General features: G+C 41.2%; 1 protein-coding gene across 1 annotated transcript in view; it reads left to right on the plus strand.

Annotated features, from left to right (window-relative positions):
* Nucleotides 1-17093, plus strand: part of pex14 (peroxisomal biogenesis factor 14) — a 77390-nt gene extending 60297 nt beyond the window's left edge. The window contains exons 7-9 of the mRNA XM_063015448.1: nucleotides 4541-4638; nucleotides 14410-14501; nucleotides 16600-17093. Coding sequence (XP_062871518.1) covers nucleotides 4541-4638; nucleotides 14410-14501; nucleotides 16600-17077 — 668 coding nt within the window. The 3' untranslated portion in view covers nucleotides 17078-17093. The remainder of the gene's footprint in view (nucleotides 1-4540; nucleotides 4639-14409; nucleotides 14502-16599) is intronic.
* The last annotated feature ends 8071 nt before the right edge of the window (nucleotides 17094-25164 follow it).

Genomic DNA, 25164 nt, shown 5'->3' on the forward strand with positions numbered 1-25164 from the left:
GGTAGCTTGGCTAAAGTTTAACTTTTAACTTAAAATGTAGCTGGTTTGATCTATATTTTGCCTGTACATGAATGAATCCTGTAGGTTTTTCAAACTTTTTTTCAAGTGACCCACATTTTGTCCATGATTTTTACCGCAACCCAAGCAACACAATCAGTTAATAAAATTGGTGGTAATCTGGTCCCACTGTGGTTTACAAGATGTAAAATAAAGCCTCCACATGGGGGCGCACATGGACAAAGTTCATTTTGTGTATACATTTACATTTTCAGCATTTAGCAGACGCCTTTATCCAAAGCGACTTACATTACACTACAGTTAGAGTATACAGTCTGAGCAATTGAGGGTTAAGGACCTTGCTCAAGGGCCCAACAAGCAGTAACTTGGCAGTGGTGGGGCTTCAACCAGCGACCTTCTGATTACTAGTCCAGTACCTTAATCTCTAGGCTACGGCTTGCACTTTTGAACATGCCATCAAAAGGTTTTATGTGCCTGTTAAAATTCATTTATTTAATTATTAGTATTTTTTTGGCTCTCGACACACCTAAGGGTTCTGACCCAGGGATTGAAAAAACCTGCTTATTGTTCTTTGCTTTTACATCTATGATCATTTTCCTCCTTTGACGTTCTTACATAATCCGGCGCTCAGGTGGCACAGCTGTAAATTGCTTTAGCCTACTTTATTTTTATAGCACTTTTTTATAACAGACATCGTCTCAAAGCAACTCTACAAAGCTCAGGACCAAAACCCCCAAAAAAAGCCTGCTTTAGTTGTTTTATTTATTTATTTTGTAGCGGCACGGTGGTGGTAGCACTGTTGCCTCACAGCAAGAAGGTCTTGGGTTTGATTCCCAGGTGGGGTTGTCCGGGTCCTTTCTGTGTGGATTTTGTGTGCATGTTCTCCCCGTGTCTGTGTGGGTTTCCTCTGGGAGCTCCGGTTTCCTCCCACAGTCCAAAGACGTGCAAGTGAGGTGAATTGGAGATACAAAATTGTTCATGAACTGATAAATCTTGACATGAATGTAACCAAAGTGTGTAAAACATGACATTAAAATCCTAATAAAATAATTAAAGTATAGCGCTTTCTTTTTAAACAGACATAGTCTCAAAGCAACTTTACTAAATCCAGGACCTAAACCCAGAAAACAACCCTGGTTTGAGTTTGTATTTATTTCTTTATTTATTTTATTATTTATTTACTTTTTAGGAGTGTGGTTAACAAGTAGGTGCCTTAATGTATCACGGTGTATTTATAAGTAAATTAGTAATATACCATACCGTGTGTTCTGCTTTCTTCTGGACCCAGCTCTATACAGAGTGCTTTTTATTTGCTGCGGAATTAAGGTGAGCTTTTACCTAACGATCTCAGTATCAACCTGTTAGAGTGGATCTACTCATCCTAGAGAAATGCTTTTACTCTACTAGATGATAAACATACAGTAAACTGGACTTGCTGTGTATAGTAATGTGAGTTTAGTAGCGCAGCATTGTGTCCGAGGCCCAGAGTGAGCAGACAGTTGTTCAGGTTTTGCACCACCAACTGCTCTGAAAGTTCCTGAACTGTGAACGATGGCCATCAGGCTCACTCGGGTCGAAACAAACCCAGGCTTTGTAGAAAGAAGCGAGCGGATGAATTTGAGAAGCCGCAAGTGGTCGGACAGCTGCCGTGCGTTTGTGCACGGTGCGGCTCGTGTAAATTATTCACTAAATACCTCTATATACCGTATACTACATATGTTCGAGCCTGTGCCTCTCTTTATTGGCCAGCTGGTCACCAATATGCTCTCGGCTGACAAAGCAGCCACCAAGAAAGTACAATTCCATTACGGAAAGGAGCGTGCGTGTGTGCGTGAGCGCTTCCGAGACCTGTTCATTAATTGTGCGAGCAAACTTGCTGGGAAATCATAATAGGAGTCAAGGCCTAGTCGGAGACAGGAGAGTAATGTGCTCGCATTGAGAGAGACACATCACTTCACTGCACTCGCACAAGCAATACATGAACTTAACAAAGGGTGCGGGCAATTGGCACGAGAGGCAGTCAATTGCTATTACTCATGTTGTGAGGAGAGGGGAAACTCGCGCTGTAATTGCAACCCTCTCCCAACTGTTAACTGAAATAGTCATTAACTACAATAGCAGCTTGGCTACTGCAGCCACAGCAAATTAGATCAGCCGTGTGACTGACTGAAGAACTGGCGGGGGAAAAATGTGGGGAAAAAAATATAGAAGAGAGCAAGAGCATGAGAGGGAGCTGCTTCTGTTCAACAAAAACAACTAAAACTATATCTTTTATATAAATAATAATGAAGAGTGACTCTTTTCCTTCTATACTGGAGGAAAATATTGGGTTTTTTTTAATATGGTTTTTAATATTAAGTTAATATTTTTCTAAATGCTCTGTTCTGAACGATTCATGTTGAAGCATACTCTAAACAAGAAAAAGAAAATAATAACACTGATTATCTCTTCATCACGGCACCTGTTAGTGGGGGGGATATATTAGGCAGCAAGTGAACATTTTATCCCCAGAGTTGATGTTAGAAGCAGGAAAAATGATCGAGCGTGAGGATCTGAGCGAGTTTGACCAGGGCCAAATTGTGATGACTAGACGACTGGGTCAGAGCATCTCCAAAACTGCAGCTCTTTTGGGATGTTCCCGGTCTGCAGTGGTCAGTATCTATCAACAGTGGTCCAGGGAAGGAACAGTGGTAAACCATCGACAGGGTCATGGGCGGCCTAGGCTTACTGATGCACGTGGGGAGTGAAGGCTGGTCCGTGTGGTCCGATCCAACAGACGAGCTACTGTAGCTCAAACTGCTGAAGAAGTTCATGCTGGTTCTGATAGAAAGGTGTCAGAATACACAGTGCGGCGCAGTTGCAGGGCTGTTTTGGCAAGAAAAGCAGGATCAACACAATATTAGGAAGGTGGTCATAATGTTATGCCTCATCGGTGTGTGTGTATATTTATATATACATATCCACACATACACATAATACATAATTTATTAGGTTTTGTCTGGTATGTACTTATATTGATCATTCTATAAGCTACACTTACTATATTGATGCACTTTTTCGGTAAGGTGTACAGTTACTAACTGTACTCTATTTGAAGTCTTCATACTTTGTTAACCCTCTGTACCTTATCCATCAGTGCAAAGCGGCCCCCATAGGACCCCCACTGACTGGATACATTAGCACTGCAATACCCCCTACATGGTAATCACATGCTAGTGTGTGTTGTACTCTTATGTGTGTATCAGCTGCAGCAGTGTTGTTGGGATTAGAATATTTGTCTTAGATCATCATCAAGACCTGGGTAACTCTGATAAAGTCCAAAAACTGGGTTGAAATATCTTAGAGACGGGGTGGAACGGCGGCTTGGTGGGTACTCAGGTGGAGTGAGGTTCATTGGAGATACACAATTGTCTGTGACTTGGTTCAACAAAAACAAAAACAGAACTTGTAAACAATTAATTTATTTTTATTATAGATATATTAGTCTAGTCTAGGCATCGTCACGAGTGGCAGCCTCTTTAGTAGATCAGTCAGTGTTGTACTACTGTACTAAAGTTATCTATCCATCCATCCATCCATCCATCCATCCAGGGCTGTAAAGTTTGGTTTAAAATCACAGTGTGTGAATGCTCTGTAGTTTTTACAAAATAGGACTCACAGCCTTTTCTCATTATAACGTCTTTATTCCCTTCCTCCATACTTGAAGCCTGGTAGCAGCTGTCAGGCATGAACGATGCTAATAGAACATATGTAAAGTATCGTAGCTTGTAGTGAGTGCGTTAAAAAGGCGTTTGTGTAAAAGCACAACACTGTAACAGCGCACAGGAGAGCCAGCAGCTAATAATATCTGTTGATGTTAATCCAATTAGAGTTGATTTAACACTTTACAGAGCATGATTTATAGAGGCATTTATTGGTTTTCTGTAACATAATCAGTTTGGAAACTTAATGCATTGTTTGGAAATGCATGTGTGACTGGAAGCAGCGCGAGAGCAACTTGTGCTCTGGGTTATTTGCAATGATATCCCCATTAATAACACCAACTCTTGGCCTGTTAGCACTGTTTTTCCCCGGCTTTCTCCGATGCTCAGGCGCAACCTGACAATAATTCAATCTCGGGAGTCGATGCAAAATGAGCTATATTCGCTCAGATTAGTAAGGACACGCCGTCTAGCCTCATCGGCTAGATCCCAAATGAGTGAGCGGATTGTTTTTTCCCCCCCGTCTTGTTGATTGTTTGGAGAGTTGGAGGGAGACTAACCCATGCTAATGGAGGTTTAGAGACGGTGCACTGATATAAGATCAGACACCGGTGATTAATCATGAACAAGTATAGTCATCTTCTATTACTGACTGAGGGAAAACAGAGCTAAAGAGAAATTTATGAGCAGTCTGAACAGACGTTCTGGGCTGGAGAACGTTAACATATTTGTATTTGTTTGATTAGTTTGATTTTCGCCAACATTCCTGGATTTGTTATTTGCTGAGGATTTGACTGGTGCTGTGTTTCTTCTGGTTGCAGTGACCCAGTTACAGACGACTTTAGCCTCAGTCCAGGAGTTGCTGGTCCAGCAGCAGAAGAGAATCCAGGAGCTGTCTCAGGAGCTGGCTAATTCACAGGTAAATTCATCATACTTCCTCTTAAAGGGAGTCCAAAATTAGAGCTGGGTTTTAACATATTAAAATTAGCTAGGGCAAATTTCAGGTGATGGAAGGTCTCATAAGTCTCATAAGCTAGTTCACTTTATGACTGACTGGTAACTCAATATACATAAATGGGCGTGACTGAGGGAGGAAAGGTTGGGTAAGCACCTCCTTGCTGCTGTAACATCGACTCCTATGGTTTAGTCTAAGCACGGAGGCTTGGTGGGTAGCACTGTCGCTTCACAGCAAGAAGGTCCTGTGTTCGATTCCCAGGTGGAGCAGTTCGGGTCCTTTCTGTGTGGAGTTTGCATGTTCCCCTCTTCTCTGCGTGGGTTTCCTTCGGAAGCTCCGGTTTCCTCCCACGATCCAATATCGTGCAAGTGAGGTGAATTGAAGATACAAAATTGTCCATGACTGTGTTTGATATTAAACTTAAACTGATGAATCTGTCCTGTCATGAATGTAACACAAAGGTGTAATACATGACGTTAAAATCCTGATATATAAAGAGACAAATGGGCGAGTCTGAGGGAGGGCAGGTTGGGTAATCACCTCCTTGCTGCTGTAACGTCGACTCCAATGGTTTAGTCTTGGCGCTGTTATAAAATAAATAAAGTAGCATGGTTAAGATGTTTCTGCTGCCGCTACATACGTGTCAGAGGAGGCTTGTGCTGGACTTTTGCTTCATTGACTAGTGATGGTGGTGTGCAACAGTGGTCACCATGGTGTGCAGGGAAATAAAGCATATATAAATATTAATAAAATAAAATCAAATGTTCTTATTGTCTGATTCTAGGTTTTATTTCTTGATCAGAGATCCTTTAGTGTGGGGTGCTTGAGACATCTTAAACTCGTGGGTTCGAATCTCAGCTTTGCTGCCTGCAGGTTGGGCTCCTCATTTCGGCTGCTTTAGTAGTCATTAAGCCTCATGTAAGGCGGCACAGTGGCTTGGTGGGTAGCACTGTCGCCTCACAGCAAGAGGGTCCTGGGTTCGATTCGCAGGTGGAGCGATCCGGGTCCTTTCTGTGTGGAGTTTGTATGTTCTCCCCGTGTCTGTGTGGGTTTCCTCCGGGAGCTCCGGTTTCCTCCCACAGTCCAAAAACATGCAAGTGAGGTGAATTGGAGATAGAAAACTGTCCATGACTGTGTTTGATATTAAACTAATGAATCTTGTATAATGAGTAACTACCGTTCCTGTCATGAATGTAACAAAGTGTAAAACATGACGGTAAAATCCTAATAAATACTTAAATAAATAAACAAAGCTCATGACCATAGGTTAGGATGCGGACATAGATCGACTGGTAAATAGAGAGCTTTACCTCTACATAAGCAGATGAATAATCAGATCCTTGCTGGTATGAAGCAGAGCAAACAGCTATCGATTTTCTTTCAATAATAAAATAAACCGAATTAAAAAGCGCTCGCGTCATTTGCGACGAGCGCCTCGTAGGAAGCGCGGGCTGTGTAAAAAGTGTATTTCACATCAAAACTTCCATTAAACAAACCATAAACCCTAGTTTATAGTCGGAGACTGGCTGTTCAGTTTTCCTCGGAGAAACGTCAGCCCTGTTGTCTTCAGCCGTATGGGAAATGGTGAGAATTGTTTTCAGGTCCGGAGCGTGTGATTAAAAACACATGTTGAGCTGCTGAGCCAGTTATTGTTTTGAGTTTGTGGTTTTTAAGCTTTTCTGGGCTCCTCTATCCGGAGAGAAGTGCACCAGGCTGAGCAATTAGGGGCCTTTAACATGGAAATGTGTATTTAACCTAAAACACATGGCAAGGGAAGCGATCTTAGCAGCCAAGCAAACATAAAGAGGTTTGAGCTGCCTTGCTGCCTACTGCCTAGCTGAGCAGCTGCCTCAGTAGAGAGGATTCTAAGGGTCTGTTCGAAAACATAGTGAGCTGCCTTGCTGCCTACCTGAGCAGCTGCCTCAGTAGAGAGGATTGTATGGGTCTGTTTGAAATCCTAGTGAGCTGCCTACTGCCTACCTGGGCAGCTGCCTCAGTAGAGAGGATTCTAATAAAACATTGAACTTACAAGGCAGATTATTTAGACACACTAAGAGCCACATAGTGTAGAGCCACATACTTCCATTCGTGATCAGCCGCCACCCCTGCAGGCACCTCGACTGGTCAGCTGGTTAGGTAGGTGGTACGTGTCAAAGTAACATCCACATGGATGGAAGGACCCAAGGTTTCCCAGCAGAACATTGCCCAAAGCATCATGCCTCCACCGGCTTGCCTTCTTCCCATAGTACATCCTGGTGCCGTGTGTTCCCCAGGTAAGCGACGCACACAGACCCGGCCGTCCACGTGATTCATCAGACCAGGTTACCTTCCTCCATTGCTCTGTGGTCAAGTTCTGATGCTGTTGGGGTCAGCCAGTGGTCTAGCCATCACAAACTCACTCAAATCCTCACGCTCGCCCATTTTTCCTGCTTCTAACATCAACTTTAAGGAAAAAATGTTCACTTGCTGCCTAATATATCCCCCCCACTAACAGGTGCCATGATGAAGAGATAATCAGTGTTATTCACTTCACCTGTCAGTGGTCATAATGTTATGCCTGGCCGGTGTATATAAAAAATGTATATTCATTTTCATATTATTTCACCTCTAAATTGAACCATCTGGGAGGCATTTTGGTATTAATGAGCAGAATTTGGACGTTATTGGGCCTGGTAATTTAGCACATCCCCGTTGTGTTAAATTCAGATATATTTCTCTTATTAGAGGCTGTGGAAGATTAGGAGCCGTTCAGTTCGGTGCTAAAACACACGCCAGTGGGGTAGTGCATAAACAGGCTGAAATGAATTGTACCAGTGCTTTCATCGGAAACACTCCTGAGGGATTTAGTTTCAAGCTGATTCCACCATAAATATACATGCATTACGCAAGGAAAATATTATCAGCGAGAGGAGCTGTGAGTTAATTTGCATTCAGACCTTTTTAAACCGTCCTTGTTAAGATATTATCCATCGCTAATGGTCTGCGGGCTTTTACTAATGTATTCAGCTTTTACTGGCTGCTGCTGCTGCTGTTCGGTGTTAGCCTTTCTGAGAGGCATGATGTCCTCTGTAAGAACTACCTGTGCTGTAGAAGAACGTTCCAAGGAAATTCCTATAATAAAGAAGTTGGTAAAAAATAATTAAAAAGTTGTAAGGAAGGCCTGACACAAGTCATAGCTGCCATGGTTGCTTTTTATTTTCCCGTTTTTACAAGTTTAGTGTGCAGTAAAATATTGGGTGTGTTCGAAAACCTAGTGAGCTCTCTACATAGGAACATTTTACGTCATCCTGCGCACGCTCCTGAGAAGGAGGCTGTTCAAAATCCTAGATGCCTTAATATGCTCACTAGTAAGGTATCTTAAAATTTCAACAGTATTTTGACTCGCAGTATTGCTGCCTTAATGGTGGAGGCATTCCCAGCATTCAGTGACAACTTTTCTCACAGAAAAATAAAAAACATGGTGAACGGTGCGGAGAAACCTTATTACCTTATTTTCATTTATTTTCATACGTAAATAAATAATTATTGATTTGTACTTACCTTGCGCTCTGACCCCAGCATCCAAATATTTGTTGTACTGTACACCTGTATATGTATATACAACAAATAAATCCATTCTACTCTATTTATTGGTCTTTAAAACTATGAGTTGATTATTAACTTCTTTCAGGGTGGATACCTCAACACTTAACTTCTCAGGCAACATTTGCTCTGTTGGAACAGTCTTTGTGGAATTAGATGCTGTGTTATAATTTTGTGACCAAATGCTACGTCTTAAATTAGGAGTTTGCACCATGTAGGGCATGAGAGAATAAAAATGTATGAGGGGCACTTGGGTGGTTTGAGACCCTGACCACAACCCCATTAAACACCAAACGGATGATTGGAATGTTAATTGCAAACCAGGCTTTCTTGTCTGACTTCTTGTCCTGGCTTCACAAATGCTCTTTTGGTTGAATAAAAGTGGCCATGTTGGGTCCCTGAGCATGGCCCTTAACCCTCAGTTACCTAAATTGCATAAAGTTACAATGGGTTTGGTGTGGCGGGACACCAGTGTCCTGTACAGAGCCTGATCACAACACCACAGAAATTTTGTAGAGATGTCAGTAGCTGAATGGTTAAGCTGTTGGACCAGTGATTAGAAGGTTGCTGCTTCAAGCCCCACCACTGTCAATTTGCTATCATTGGTTCCCCCAGCAAGGCTCTAAACCCTTAATCTCTCACAACTTTAAGTTCTTTGGATAGAAAATGTGTGTTAAATGACATAAATGTAAATGTAGTCTGAATGATTCTGCTTGTCGTCCTGTTAATGCACTCAGACGGTTTTTATTTGTAGCTACTGTAACTCCTGATTTCTTGACTTTAGAAGATATTAAGCAATTCTAAGAGCAGTTAGCAAAATCAATACGCCGCTTCCAGTGTGTCTGCAGCATTTTATCCAGTTAAATCAAGAAGTGCTTCTTTAAATGGACTCATTTTCTCATAAATAAATGATCTGCTCTTAGAAACTGACTAAACAGGTGCACTTTTATTGTCGTAATGTAGTAATGAAACCTGTTGAACTGAGTCTCTATGTGTAACTTACTGGAATCGGTCAAGGCAGCTTTTTACTCCTCGTGCTCTCGTTATTGATTTTCTTGTAAACGTGTACGTCTGTACGTGTGTCTATGTGCTTTTAGTTTCTGTAATAGTCAGTGTCTAAATTTGCCCTTGTTCACATCAGGCACTTTTCCCCAGGTGCAATGCAATGCACACAAACCAAATCATGTGACCTAATGTGCTAAATAGGCTGATGTTTTTCTTACATAGACGGTATAAACGGCTTGTTTTTGGTTACAGTTGGAATCATTGTAATAAAAAGAAAAACATGCTGACAAACTGGAAATATGACTGACTGAACATAAGTCTATGGAAAAAACAAACCTTTGGCAGCTAAATGGATTGTGTTCAGTTTGTCTCCTAGGGCAGGTTTTTTTTTCAAGCTACCCACATTTTGTCCATAATTCTTTACGTGACCCAGGCAACACAAGCAATTCACCTTACTCTCTTTGCTTTGCTCTGTACAATCTGGTCCCACTGTGGTTTACAAGATGTAACATAAAGTCTCAACAACCAGGTGTTCCCGTACAAGTTTAATTATTATTATTTTTCTCTACTACCCATTTTCCTCGCGACCCACGTAGGATTTAAAAAACCCAGTCCTAGGGTTAGCTAGATACACCTGACCAGCTAAAGCCTGCTTTCTTAGCACATACTTGTCTACTTATTTTATTTATTTATCAACTTAGGGACAGTGGTACAGTGGTAGACAGTGGACAGGGACAGTGGTAGCCTAGTGGGTAAAGCTTTGGGCTATCAACCGCTATGGGCTATGCAGCCACTGTTGGGTCCTTGAGCAAGGCCCTTAACTCTGTCTGCTCCAGAGGCGCCGTACGATGGCTGAGCCTGCGCTCTGACTCCAGCTTCAAATCAAGCTGGGATATGCGATAAAATAATTTCATTGTACTGTACACCTGTATATGTATATATGACAAATAAAGGATATCGGTTATCTTATTTTATTTACAGTTGTAGCCTAGCGGTTAAGGTACTGGACTATAGTACTGGTAATTAGAAAGTCGCTGGTTCAAGCCCCACCACTGCCAGGTTACTGCTGTTGGGCCCTTGAGCAAGGCCCTTAACCCTCAATTGCTCAGACTGTATACTGTCCCAGTACTGTATGTTGCTTTGGATAAAGGCGTTTGCTAGATGCCGAAAATGTAAACGTACACTAATGCTGCTTCATTCTGAATAATAGTCGTTTTAACTCGAGAATCCTGACATGTTGAATTATAACGTGACGTTAGTGATAAACTAAGTACATTTACAGATTTTTTTTTTTTCTAGGCTTCCAAGATCTCATCAGTTCTTAGTCAGAATATGCATCCAATACTCAACAAGATAAGTCTTAAAGCAGCAACTTTAGGGGTCTTTTTGGCATAAATGCCCATTTGCAAAAACCTTTTACCATCATTTGTGCTTAGCTTCCCTTTACTCTGCTGATTGTTTGGATGGTTACATGTGGGAAGTCTGACTCACAGCAGTTCAAGACCGTAATGACTAATTTCCAAAAAAGCCTCTTTAAGCATCACTGCTTCTCTATCAGCAGGGTTTCTCAATCAATGGTCCGTGGGCAACTTGAGCCCAATGACAAATGTATTTTCTGTGTGGCTCCCAGTTCTCTACTTGGAGCCAATTGTTGCTTTCCATTATTGCAAGTGTGCGGCCCACAGGACCAGCTTTTGTCTGCTGTTGTGACCCATCTGACCAAAAGCAAGAACCACTGTGCCATAGTGGCTGCATTTCCAGTTGACTACTTCTGCCCTGGTACCGGACCCAAAATATGTTAAAATACAGGTGGAAAAAATTGGTGCCACTTTGAAAACCTTCTTAAAATAGAAATAAAATGCAGCAATAAGGTCACAGTGTTTGCCCTAAATCGACATTTTGACAGCTACAGAGCACCCGGGCGTCACTCGGTTCTGAGGTGCATTGCAGTTTAAAAACATTATTTAGATTTTATGTCTGCGAAGTGTAAGCTCAGCCGCCGAAGCAATTAATTCTTTTTTCCACAGGTAAAATGAGCGAGAGGCAGATTTCAGCCTTATTATGCTGATGCCATGGGGAGTCGGGGATTACGATGGTCGTAATGAGGTGAGGCCTGTAATCAGAGTCTTCACCAGGACTAATGCGCTCAACTCGGATCAGATGTGCTTTCCAAACAACACGGCACTTTATCAACACGGCTTTAAGAGCAGATAGCAGGAAAAAACCCGGCCGCGCCCATCCCGACCCCCCCCCCTTTCCCATTTCACCGTAAATGAGTCTGATCCTCTTCAGATGTGATTCAATTAATTTCCTTTAGATGTAATTACATGTGAAAGAGACCAAGTTATCCGTTTCCACTCGACAGGGGGGCTCGGCTGCCTAACTAGCAGCCCCTGGTGAGTCGGGCGTCTTAATTACACTTTTAGTTTTCTTTTCCCCTGCCTTTTTACTTCATTTTCACACCTCTTCCTATTTCTCCTGCCTCCTCAGAGGGCAGAATGGGGGGATTAGACCCTGTTTGTTTGTGGACACATCAAAGCCTTAGGTACCCCTGTGATTCGGTCCTTTTCTCTTTGGCATGAGGCTTGTGAGACTTGTTTAATCCACTTGAATTTAAGTCTGGGTGCATGGCTGCCCCACTTGTGGTGAAGCTTGTTGGGAAACACAGTGTAATAAGATTGTGTTTCCCTTTACCAGCTTCCTTTTACAATCACCAGCAGAATTATTAAGAAATGTGGTTATTAAGCTAGCCGACTTTAAGATAAGACAAATTTTAGCTTTGAGGATGGAGCCACCAGGCAGAACATAGAGAGGGGGACCAAAGAGGAGGTTTATGGATGTGATGAGGGAGGAAATGCTGAGGTTTGGTTTAACAGAGGAGGATGTTCAGCACAGAATGAGATAACGATCCGATCCGAGAATGATCTACTGTGAAGGCCCCTAACAGAAGCAGGTGAAAGACGAAGAGAATCTAGAATGATAAATCTGAAAGCACTCCAACTCAGTCTCCTTTGAGGATTCATGTGGACTCTTCATCATCTCAGCATAAATGTTTAAAGGTGGATTACAGCCCAATTTTAGCTGCAGAGACCTACTGTTACATACTGTTATTTAAAATCTCCTGATACCTTATGAATGTCATGTAATGTGAAAGTAATTTATAGATGACTTTAGATAGTATGAGTATGAGTACACTATCTTGTTTACTATAAACAATTGCTTTTTTCTTTGTAAGAAATGCTAAGTGTGCCTGGATAAAATTAGCTATATGTTCAGTGTAAGCTAATTAACCAGTTTTTAAACACCTCACTGTCACTGCTGGACTGGGAATAGTCCACCAACCAAAAATATCCAGCCAACAGCAGCCCATGGGCAGCGTCCTGTGACCACTGATGAAGGTCTAGAAGATGACCAACTCAAACAGCAGCAATAGATGAGCGATCGTCTCTGACTTTCCATCTACAAGGTGGACCAACTAGGTAGGAGTGTCTAATAGAGTGGACAGTGTGTGGACAGTATTTGAAACCTCCATCAGCGCTGCTGTGTGTGATCCACTCATACCAGCACAACACACACTAACACAGCATTTAGCAGACAAAGAGCTTCTATATGGTAAGTGGAGCTGATAAAATGGACAGTGAGTGTAGAAACAAGGAGCTGGTTTTAATGTTATGGCTGATCGGTGTATACTAGACTTTACTGTCAGTTACATAATGTAGGATAAGGCCTCATCAACAATCTCTTTATTTAAAACAGGGGTAAAAAGACAGGTTTTTTTTTTTTTTAATTCTCAGAAGTCATTTGCTATTCAAATGTTTGCAGGCCATTTCAATTGGCCGTCATTCCTTGCAGCAATCCAGTCCGTTGCCAAGCAGTAGGTGATAACGCTCTTTTTAATAAAAACCCTCTGACTTGTGGCTGCCTGATGAATGCTGCTATTGTTGTGCCCGATGCCTCTTATCTAACACCTCTGTTCTGCCCAAATCAGTCGGAAATATGGAAAAATATGTAAAAACGGCGTGATTAATACCCTGCGCGTTTTGTGACGATCCCAAGCTCACGAAACCTTCACTGGTTGATTGTGTCCCCCTTCGGAAGTGGTTGGGTGAAGTTTTGAAGGTCGTGGGTAACTGTAAGCGCGCAGGCCTCCACTCATTTTGCTGAGCTGTTATCAGATATCGTACCGTGTAGGCTTTTTAATCTAGCGATAAACAAAACAGCGAGTGGCTCTTTGAAGCCAAAATGCTTGAACAGCACGCTTCATCAAAAAAACTTCAGAACAGTGGTTTTTAAACAGAAGTGGGTGGAGGCTGATAAGCTGAGTATCGACATTGCGTGCTAGTTTACAGTATTGTAGTGGTTTACTGTATTGTATTGTTGTGGGTCACGTATCAATGTTTTGTACAGGAGAAGCTTTGAGCCAGATTAAATGTGAACATGTCTGGCAAAGAATTAATGGTAGAATAATAAGATACAGTGCATGAACAAGCTCTGTGTGCAAACCTGTAACTGTACCAGTCGTCATGTCAGTTACATTTTTTTTTTACATTTCGGCATTTAGCAGACGCTTTTATCCAAAGCGACTTACATTACAGTTACAGTATACAGTCTGAGCAATCGAGGGTTAAGGGCCTTGCTCAAGGGCCCAACAGCAGCAACCTGGCAGTTGTGAGGCTTGAACCAGCGACCTTCTGATTACTAGTCCCAGTGCCTTAACCACTAGGTTACAGCTTGCTCTATTCATTTTATTATCTTAATAAATACCAGGGTCAAAATTACATAAGGATATCAATTTAGTGCATCACGTAAGAATGTCCTGGGTTAGATTTCCAGGTGGGTGGAGCAGTCCGGGTCCTTTCTGTGTGGAGTTTGCATGTTCTCCCCGTGTCTGTGAGGGTTTTCTATGGGAGCTCCAGTTTCCACCCACAGTACAAAGACAAACAATTTTGTGTCTCCAATTTACCTCACTTGCACATGACTGTTTGACACCTCCTATCAATCCATACATTAAAAAGTCTATAATGATTTGGCTTTTTTCCAGTACCCCCACCCCCAATCAAGCCATATTTTTTTTTTTAAATCTACTGTATAATGGTTTACCCCTTTTTCTCTTTTTTTCTGCTTCTTTCCTTATTTTTATATTTACAGGCCTCCTCAGCTACCAATCAGATGCTGGAGTCTCAAAGCATCAGTGAACTGAAGGCAGAGATCACCTCATTAAAGGGGCTTTTGCTCAGCAGGTAAACACTTAAAACACTCACCAGGTCCAACACATACAGAGCAGATACCTCCCACAGTGCATGTCCATCACTGTAAAACTGTTCTTTTATCTTGTCCTGTGAATGATGGACGTTATGGGGCATCTACTTATGATGGGTTCAGATTGGTATAAATAAAGTCTGACTGGTATAGATGGCCACTTTTTGGCTTGTAGCTTTTTTAAATTGTTGTTGCCTCATTTATAGAGCCCAGCACATTGTTCTCTTGTTTATTTGTGTTTATTTTTTACTGGTAATCATGCTGGAATTTAGCCTGCGTCACCATGGACGACCATATGAGTTCCTAAATTGCTGAGTTAAATATAAGTGGAAAACAAATGGTCACATGTTTTAGTCACATTTGGTTTATATTAATTATTAGGGGGAATTTATTTTTGTCATATTTTAGAAAGATTAAGCTAATTAAACACAAGCGCTTCTTTCTTTATAACTGCTTTAATCTGGTCAGTTCCACCCTACCCTCAAACACTGAACACAAGGCATGAATACCCTGGACATGACCCAATCCATTGCTGGGTTTTGCCCGACAAGCCCCTCGCCACCTCACTCCTCAGCCATTTACGTATGTCTGTGTAGACGCTTAGCTGACTTGAACCCAGATCTTAAACATTGGTAGGCTAGCATAATCAACCGCTGTGCCACCTGAGCACTCTACACACATTCTTTACCAGTTAGTCAATAATAGTGGAGCTGGCTGTATCATATATGCCAGATCTGATCCGTAGTAAAATTTGTAGCTAAACCCAGTTAATTGTCGCTCTACAAGGCCTGACATGTCCAAATCCTGACTCTGAGACAAATAGTTTCTTTCTTTCATCAGAGTTTACTGGATTATGTGGCCTACAAATTATTCTAGAATAATCTGTGTAATTTTACTTACCACATTGAAGTACTTTCAGGTTGCTTCTCTTTTTTTTTTGTCTTTTACGTCCTAATCTCTCTTTTTGTTAGTTTGCTTTTATACTGAATGTATGTCAGACATTTACAAGCTGGTTTGATGGGAGAGCAAAATCAAACATGGACTTGCTCTCTGCCCCTGAGCATCTCTGGCTATTCAAATGAACGTAGCAGTGGTAAATAATTCATAGCTTTGCAAAAGTACTGTTAACCCTTGTCATACATTTTACCCTCAGCCAGGTGTGGGAGACCCGACTGTTATGACTACATGAATCGTACAGCCATAAAGCTTTCATTGAACCTTGCACTCAGTATTGTACTGCTGCAAATCTGGTGTGTTTTCATAATAATGTGATCAGTAACAGGAGTCAGAGTAACATAATGTGAACTAGATGAGTTCAGCCAGCAGTTCAAAGCAAGTTAACAAACAAACTGGCAATTGCATAAACCAAACATTGCATAAGTTAAATGACTTGGAATGTTTATGATTTGATCTACACAATAAGTCAAACAGTTAAAATTAGGGATGTAACGATACACTCTACCCACAATGCAATGCGATTCACGGTACTGGGTTCATGATCATGATTTTTTTCCGATTTTTTTATACTAAAATTGAAGACAAATTAAGTTTCCTTTTATTATTTCTCTTAAAAAATAAAATAAAATACTGTATTTGTGATTATCTTTTATTTATCTAAATAATGAATGTCCTTTTATTTTTGAGGTAGGTACAAACTATGCAAAACAATTTTGAATTAAGCCCAATTTGGCTGAAAACCCCCGAATCTGGCAACCAGGCGTATAGCGCCAGTGACGTCAACCAGGCGAGATGTATAGCGCCAGTGCCCTCTGGTGTTTAAAGTGAATATCGGTTCATTTTACATGTCAAATCGATTTGAATCGTGGAATTTTTTAATCGGTGGTGCATCGTTACATCCCTAGTTAAAATGTTTTTTATATATGACAATACACTGTGAATAGCCCAGCCAAAGCTTAGGCTTAAACTCCATCATATATCTGTGGAGAGACCTGAAACTGGCAGTTTATAGCCTCTCACCATCCAGTCTGACACAACCTGAGAGGATCTGCTATAAAAAGTGGGATAAACTGCCCAAATCCAGCCTATTGTCAGTTCTTAAATTTTTTCTCTGTCTTCCAGGAGACAGTTTCCTGCCTCTCCATCCATTCCAAAAATCCCATCCTGGCAGATTCCTCTGAAGCCGGAAACTACATCCAACCCACCCTCGGCAAACCACACCAACAGCAGTAGCGACATCTCACCGGTCAGTAACGAGTCGGCCAGCTCCTCTCCCATTAAAGACGGCCACAGCTCCGAAGCCGCGGTGCCGGCGTCTCTCAGCCCGAACGGAGACGCCGGCCTGTGCTCCATGCTCACGCTCGACCTGAAGGACCAGGTCCGCATGGAGGTGCAGGGAGAAGAAGATAAGAAAGATGAAAAGGCGAAGGAAGAGAAGGAGAAGGAGGAGGAGGAGGAGGAGGACGTGACCCAAGTCGATGAAGAGGAGGACTTGGGCATCCAGACGGAGGACAGGAGAGGTGGGGACGGACAGTTTAACGAACAGGTGGAGAAGCTGAGGCGTCCGGAAGGTGCTAGCAACGAGAGTGAAGTGGATTAAATGCAGATTTGAGTTCTTTTGTTGTTAACCTTCTATTTTAATTCATTCGTCATTGCCTAGTTTATTCAGACTTTGAAAAGCACACAGTGCTGAACAGGTGAGACAAAAGCAGAGCACACTCATCATTTGTCCTCATGTCATGACAGCTCAGACATGGTTGCGTGTTTGGCCGAGCACAATTACACACTGGATTTGGCTGATGACAGAATTACGACCGTCTGCATTTTATTACGCAAACATTCTGTGCCCGCTTTCTTTAGTCGCTTTGTATGTCACCTGGCAGTAGCGGTTGTACTTTCTGATAATGTACAGAAGTCTATACTGTAAGCATAGTGTATTCAGCCTGCAGCAAGAAATCATCACCAAAGAAACAGTATTTCAATTTGACGTACACAGTTTGAGACATGCTTTTTGATTTCGGCTCTTTTTTTAGTGCTTGTGTATCATCGTGTGTTTACAAGCTGTGTGTCACAGAGCATACATGTACAGTGTACTGTTTATGTTCTACACTGTGTAGGTACCAAGCAATACAAACAGTGTTAGAATGTCTTCTTCTGCTAACAGTATGATTGGCTATTTAATAAGAAAAAATACATACATATACATGAGGGATCTTCAAAAAGTTTCTGCACTTTTATATTTTGGTTGGAAACGGTGAGGGTGGAGGAGTAGTAATCGGTCATGTCTGAAAGACGCTTATAGTCCAGATTTAGCGCCATCTGATTTCCACATTTTTGGACACTCAAAGAAGCTTTAAGAGGAAGAAGATTTTCATGTGATGATGATGTGAAAGCAGTTCTGCATCAGTGGCTACACGCTCAACCAAAACATTATTTTGCTGATGGCATTAAAAAGTTGGTATGAGGCTGGGAAAATGCATCTTAAGATTGTGTGTGGAAACCTTTTAAAGAATCCTCGTATATAAATACACACATGACCAAGTGACACCTTATGCACCATCTTACTCTACAACAAATCTGAATCAGTATAATTATGGTATAATAGCTATATAATGTTATATAATGTAAATATAGTTTTAGAAATGAAAACTGCTAAAATTTCACTCGTTTATACTTAGAACCTATACTTAGGATGTGGGTGTTTAAAAATCAGGTTAATCGAAAGCTTGAAATGATGCTAGATAACTGTAACCCCACCCCATCAGCGTAACTGTAACCGTAGCCATAAACCTAAAACTGAGTTCACTACTAGACAGAGCTAAAATGTTAAAATGTTCTGTCATTACAAGTTGTAAGAATGCACTAATTTGCATATGACAGTTGTATGACATTTAGGAATTTTTCCTCTGGATAACAGAATCTGTTAAATACCACAACTATAAACACGTTCTGACGTTTTGAACGACTCGTCTGCCTATGATAGATGCCACTTAACATTCTTTAGATACATTTTAAAATCAGGTTAATCGAGAGCTTGAAAGATGTGATGCTAGATAACCGTAACCCCACCCAATAACTAGTTCAGTAGTAGAATATGCTTAAACAAAGACAGAGCTATAATTTTATAATGTTCTTTCAGCATCTAAATGTATAGCTGTGATCAAAACTGTATACTCAGTGGGTCTGAATACAGGCTACATAGGTAGTGCACTCATATGACAGTTGTATGACATTTAGGAATTTTACCCCAATTTTTTTGTTAGTCTGGATAACAGAATCTGGTAAATCATAACTCATTCCTGCCTATGATAGATGCCGTGTAACATTGTTTAGATAGGTTTTAAAATTAGGTTAATCAAAAGCTTGAAAGAAGTAATGCTAGATAACCATAACCCCACCCCATCATCGTAATTGAGTTCACTAGTAGAATATGCTTAAACAAAGCCAGAGCAAAAACTTTAAAATGTTTATTCAGTACCAAAATCTACAGCTGTGATCAAAACTGTGTACTCAGTAGGTCTGAATAAAGGCAACATACAGTAGGTGCAGTAAGTTGTTATACTGTTTAATGCAGTTGTATGACATTTAGGAATTTTTCCCCAACTTTTTTGTTGGTCTGGATGACACAATCTGGTAAATACCACAACTGTAAACAAGTTCTGACATTTTGAAAGACTAAAGTCTGCCTGTGATAGATGCCGTGTAACATTGTTTAGGTAAATTGCGTAGTAAAAAAACACACAGCACTATTCATAAAGTCAAAGTAATTTTTCTGGCTTCTCTTACACAGTCCTGAATTAAATTCAACAAAGAAATAATATTATTTCTGAATGACTAAATCACATCATTACGATCAGCTGCACTGTTCAGATATGATGACATTGATCGCTCATCAACAACACAAACCGGCTATAAGCAATAACTGCCAGTTAGCACTTTGACACATTTGAAAGCCACGACAGGGTAAATGGCATCAGCAAAGTAAAAAAAAAAAAGTGTTCGCACGGGGAAGTTTACCAACAAGAAAGACGTGACTCTTCATCGGAAAGTTGCCAAATATTCTGAAAGTACAGTCACAAAATAACCACAGAATTAAATGAGCTGTATAAAAACTGTACTGTATGAGCATGACGAAGCTGAAATTCATGCCAGCGTTCTCAAAGTCTGAGAAAATGTATTCACAGATGCCGCCAAAGGATCGACAAAGTACATTTAAGGATCTGCAGTGGTGTGGGCAGCCGTCTGCTGAAAATGACTGTCCAGTGATGTTCTGCAATGTTGTACAACAACCAACAAATATGAGGTGGTTTTACAGGACCAGGCGCACCTTATGGTGCAAAAACTCTGCTGATTATGCTCCAGTTTTACAGTCTCCATACATACTGCTAAAATGATAAACATCAGAATGTTTTACAAAGAGCAAAATGGCCTGATCTTTTAACAGATTTAAACCTCATTATGCTTTTATGACTGGGCTGTTGAAGTCCATTTTTTATATTTTAAAGAACTAAGTTTTTCTGTTGAATGCTCCAATGTCAGAAACCATTCTAGAATGATCAAAGCCTTTCTAAAAGCAAAAAGTATTAGTCTTAGTCCCTTTTAGCACCTTCATGTAACTGTACTGTAACGGTTTCACTCATTTGTCCTCCTTTATAAACTAATCTGTGGTTAAATATTCTACCTGCTTGGATCATAGCTTGCTTTTTAAGGCACGGCTGACACCATGTTGGACTCTAAGGATCCCTTCGTATTTGCTATCATTCAGCATCAGTATCTAGCATGTCTGGGGAAGTCCTTGTCATTTCCAAGTTGACTGATAATGGGTGTACTTCCTGGTGGTGTTGAGAATTAACACTGTTTTTAACACTGTGTGTGACTGAGTTTGAGAAAGACCTCAACATTTAAAAAAATAGCACATTCTTCCTGAGCTGCATCTTTCCCGTCTCCTGCCGGGAGATTTGGTTTATGAAGTATGTTAATAATCAAATGAGCAACAAATAACAGATGTATTAGTTCATGCAGCTTGAAATGTCAAGGAGGCTAAAATGGGAAATCTAATACCAAAAGCCTGTTCTATTGTATTACGTTACATGACAAAGCCCCCAGTCCAAATTATACCGGCCTCCCACGGTGAATAATCTTAACATGAAATGGTGCCGGAGCTTTGTAATTAAACCATGTAAAACAATGGATGCTTCAGCAGAGGTGCTGACAGTTGGGCTTCTTTCTTTGTGGGGCTTTTTTCTCTCCAAGTCCCGAGGAAAAATATATATATAAATATATATGTATAAAAAAAAACACCGCTGATGCAAATAGAGAGTAACGTCTGAATACTTAACTAATGGAATTACTCGCTCACCAGCTGATGAGAAAAAATGGAGAAAGATCCTGGAGAGACAATTAGACTGCCGGCTCCGCTCTGACATTTTCACTTTTAACAAATGGCCTTCTGAGAAATGTGATTATGGACCAAGCAGGTGAAGCGTCGTGGGCTGTGGCAGCGGCTGCTGTGCTACTCAATGATGAAGGACGTCCACCTGTCCATGCCTGTCGTTAGTGTTTAGATTAGACCAAAATGACTAAGCATGAGTATTTGTTATATATTATATCATATATATACTTTTTAACATTCCTAATATTGTACTGATTCCCCTTTTGCTGCCAAAACGGCCCTGACCCGTCGAGGCATGGACTCCACTAGACCCCTGAAGGTGTATCTGGTGCCAAGATGTTAGCAGCAGATCCTTCATCTCCTGTAAGTTGGGAGGTGGGGCCTCCACAGATCAGACTTTTTTGTCCAGCACATCCTACAGATGCTCGATTGGATTTTGTGTGTGTACAAAACATACATTCACTTCATTTACTGTAATACAGGGTTAGTGATTTTTTTCTGAGCTTGTCCATTGGACATCAGTGGAGAGGCCTAGAAAATAGAAATGGGGTGGGGGCTATTGAGGAATTTAAGTTGTTTTACAGCTATTTTGTGTTAGCTAAAACTGGAAAATCTGCTGGTGTCAAAAATTTACTTATTTCATCTTTAATACCTTTAACACACAACTTGTGTCGTAAAGAGCAGTGGTAGCAGCAGTTAAGGTACTCAACTAGTAATCAGAAGGTTGCTGGTTCAAGCCCCACCACCACCAAGTTGTCAGTGTTGGGCTCCTGGGCTCTCAACTCTCATTTGCTTGAATTGTATTTAATGATAATGGTAAGTCACTTTAAATTAAAGCATCTTCTAAATGCCGGAAATGTAAATGCAAAGAGTTCTTTAGTCTAATTTAACTGTGTCATGCTTTCTTGTTGGTAATTCTTTTCTTTGCCCATATAAATAGGGTTAGTTTGACCGCACTTATTAGTGCATTCAAATTGTACAGTCTAAAGAACACTGTGGTGATTTCCCGAAAACCCACCATAAACCCATGAAGTGAAAATCACAAGTTATTGACAAAACTTAATCTGTTGAATTTACAGACTGGTGTCAAGGTACAGGATTAGCAATCTGAAGGTCTCTGGTTCAAGCCCCACAACTGCCAGCTTAAACAAGGCCCTTAACCCTCTACCACTGTTGCTTTGTTTTTTGTCAGTAAAGAGAAAACGTGTTGTACATAAAACTGATGATGATGTAGTTTTTTCTTAAAATTGGTAACACCTCAAAATAAAAGCTCTAGCATGACCTTCCTCTGTGTGCAGTCTCATAACGTGCTCCACACTTCTGAGCACTGTGGGACAATGAGATTCAGGTTTCAGACAGATATTTGTAAATATTTGTAATAAACTTGATTTACCTCCAGATTCTCTGTGGTGTTTTCTCGACTGTTTTCTTGCTTTCCAGAGTCAATGGCTTTTAAATCCACTTTCTTTTAGTGTATGGGCACTTAAAGCACCATAGTACCTTTACACATGGCACGCTATAAGTCTGAAAGAAGCATTGAATTGCACTGCGCATTAGTATTCATGAATCTTTAATGGTCGAATATGCGCTCCATATGGGTACGGGGGAAAAAAATGAAAGTTAAAATAATGCACGTCACTTTGTGAGGCACCGTTGAGAACAAGATGTTCACTGATCGCACAATTGAATTACGGGTGAAGGCCCATTTGCCGCTCGCTTTTAATAGGGCGTTTGACGGTTCACTCTAAATTTTACACACAATCAGCACTACTGCTTTTTTCCCCCCAATACGGTTTCTATTAAGAGGATTCGATCAATATCTTGTGATCTTAAAACAGCAAAATCTGAGGGGAAAAAAATTACCATTCCGCTATCGTATGCAATACGAATATTTCAGTGCATTATCAAGTTTATGAATGTAATTTGTCTGTCAGGGTCTACATGATCAATAGCGTGGCACGTATTGATGTGGTGTATAAACTTCTTGAAGGTTCGATACCGCATCCCTTTGTAATCCATTAACCTCTCCCTGGAGTTCAGGCCAGGCTCAGATTTATAGGGCCTGCTGTAATAAATGCACTTGTACATCATTTAGTGTCCTAAGGGAGCAGCAGTGCATTTTTGCTCGAAAAGCCTCCTCCGGTCCTTGTCTTCATTTAAAACTGGAAGACGTACGGACACCCATCTGGGCTCGACCACCTCTCGAGGAAGGCTTAAACAGCACGGCGTAAAAAAGCCAGCAGCGTCTGCTTATTTAGACGATATGCGAGCTGGCAGGCTGGCTGGCTTCAGCCGGAGGTTGGAGCTTTAACCTCATCAGTGGCGCGGCGCTAAACGGGGAGCCCTCGATAGGGCAGCGAATTGATGTGGCCTGAACTCTATTGTTCTCCTGAACTGAGCACTCAGCAGGTTAGAAAGCTGAATGTCTTCTCGGATCAATGCGAGGGTTGTTAGCCCTTCTTGCCCCAGGAGGCCCAGCGCTAAAGGGCTCTTTATGCACGGATTAAAAAACAGACACTTCCTCTGAAACCTTTAACTGTCTGCTGGATTTCACCTCTGACCTACATATCACAGGATTACACTCCAAATTGTGCTACGTGGCTTTCGGTAGTAAGTGGGTGGTTGGTGGAGTAACAGTACATGAGCGTAATCTAGATTAGAGATGTATTTTCTTTTATATGCCATGTACAGCCAAAGCATTGTGATCAACCCCCTTATTTCATTTCAACAATTGTACGAGGGTTCTTTAAAACAAACTACATCACTTTTCTACAGTCACCTTCTTTCCGATGCATTTTTCCAGCGTCGTGCCAACTTTTTGATGCCATCAGCAATAATCATCATCATCACATGGAAATCTTCTTCCCCATAAAGCTTCTTAGAGCGTCCAAAAAGGTGGAAATCAGATGGCGCTAAATCTGGACTCTCTCAGACACGATTGATTACTACTCCTCCCACCCTCACCGTTTCCAACTAAAGTATAAAAGTGTGGAAACTTTTTGAAGATTCCTCGTACAGTAAATGTCATGGTCAGTAACATAATAAACGATGGATTGATGGTAGTTACTTGTAGTACATATGTTGAATGTAGCAGATTCACATAGTCACATCATTAAAGTCAGATGAAAACAGCAAGGGGAGCTCTCAGGTAGCTGTGGCAGGTACCCAAATGACCGTGGTCTGAGGAGAAGCAAGCCACAAACCTCCATCCGGTTGTTGAATGGTTAAATTTCAGACACATGCTTTATGCTTCTCCCTGAGGTGTGACGGCTTTTGTGCTGCAACTTAAAATCGTTAAATCCCACCATATATGTTCTATGGGATTTAAATCTGGAGACTGAGAAATTCCGTCTGTAATGTTCCATGTGAACCTGCCAGTGCTTCTATATCAGGAGCTGGTTAAGTGGTGATCTTATGGTTGGCACTGACACATTCGTCCCAGCCTTCATCAGGTCATCCTGTAATTTTCTTTGTACTATTTTTTCTTTGTTGTCCTGATAAGATTGCTAAGGCCTCTGGATGAAATGAAATGTTGGGCTTTCTCTTTACAGCCAGGCAGATTTGCTACTGAAAATATTTTTCCACTAATGTACTTATTTATTTTTGTTAAATAAAATGATGAATAAATGCAATATACACTGATCAGCCATAACATTAAAACCACCTCCTTGTTTCTACACTCACTGTCCAATTTATCAGCTCCACTTACCATATAGAAGCACTTTGTAGTTCTACAATTACTGATTGTAGTCCATCTGTTTCTCTGCATGCTTTGTTAGCCCCGTTTCATGCTGTTCTTCAATGGTCAGGGCCACCACAGGACCACCACAGAGCAAGTATTATTTAGGTGGTGGATCATTCTCAGCACTGCAGTGACACTGACATGGTGGTGGTGTGTTAGTGTGTGTTGTGCTGGTATGAGTGGATCAGACACAGCAGCGCTGATGGAGTTTTTAAACGCCTCACTGTCACTGCTGGACTGAGAATAGTTCACCAACCAAAAATATATCCAGCCAACAGCTCCCTGTGGGCAGCGTCCTGTGACCACTGATGAAGGTCTAGACGATGACCAACTCAAACAGCAGCAATAGATGAGCGATCGTCTCTGAGGTGGACCAACTAGGTAGGAGTGTCTAATAGAGTGGACAATGAGTGGACACGGTATTTAAAAACTCCAGCAGCGCTGTTGTGTCTGATCCACTCATAGCAGCACAACACTCACTAACACACCACCACCATGTCAGTGTCACTGCAGTGCTGAGAATGATCCACCACCTAAATAATACCTGCTCTGT

The sequence above is a fragment of the Trichomycterus rosablanca genome, chromosome 19 (assembly GCF_030014385.1).
Source record: "Trichomycterus rosablanca isolate fTriRos1 chromosome 19, fTriRos1.hap1, whole genome shotgun sequence".
In the NCBI taxonomy this organism is placed as follows: Eukaryota; Metazoa; Chordata; class Actinopteri; order Siluriformes; family Trichomycteridae; genus Trichomycterus; species Trichomycterus rosablanca.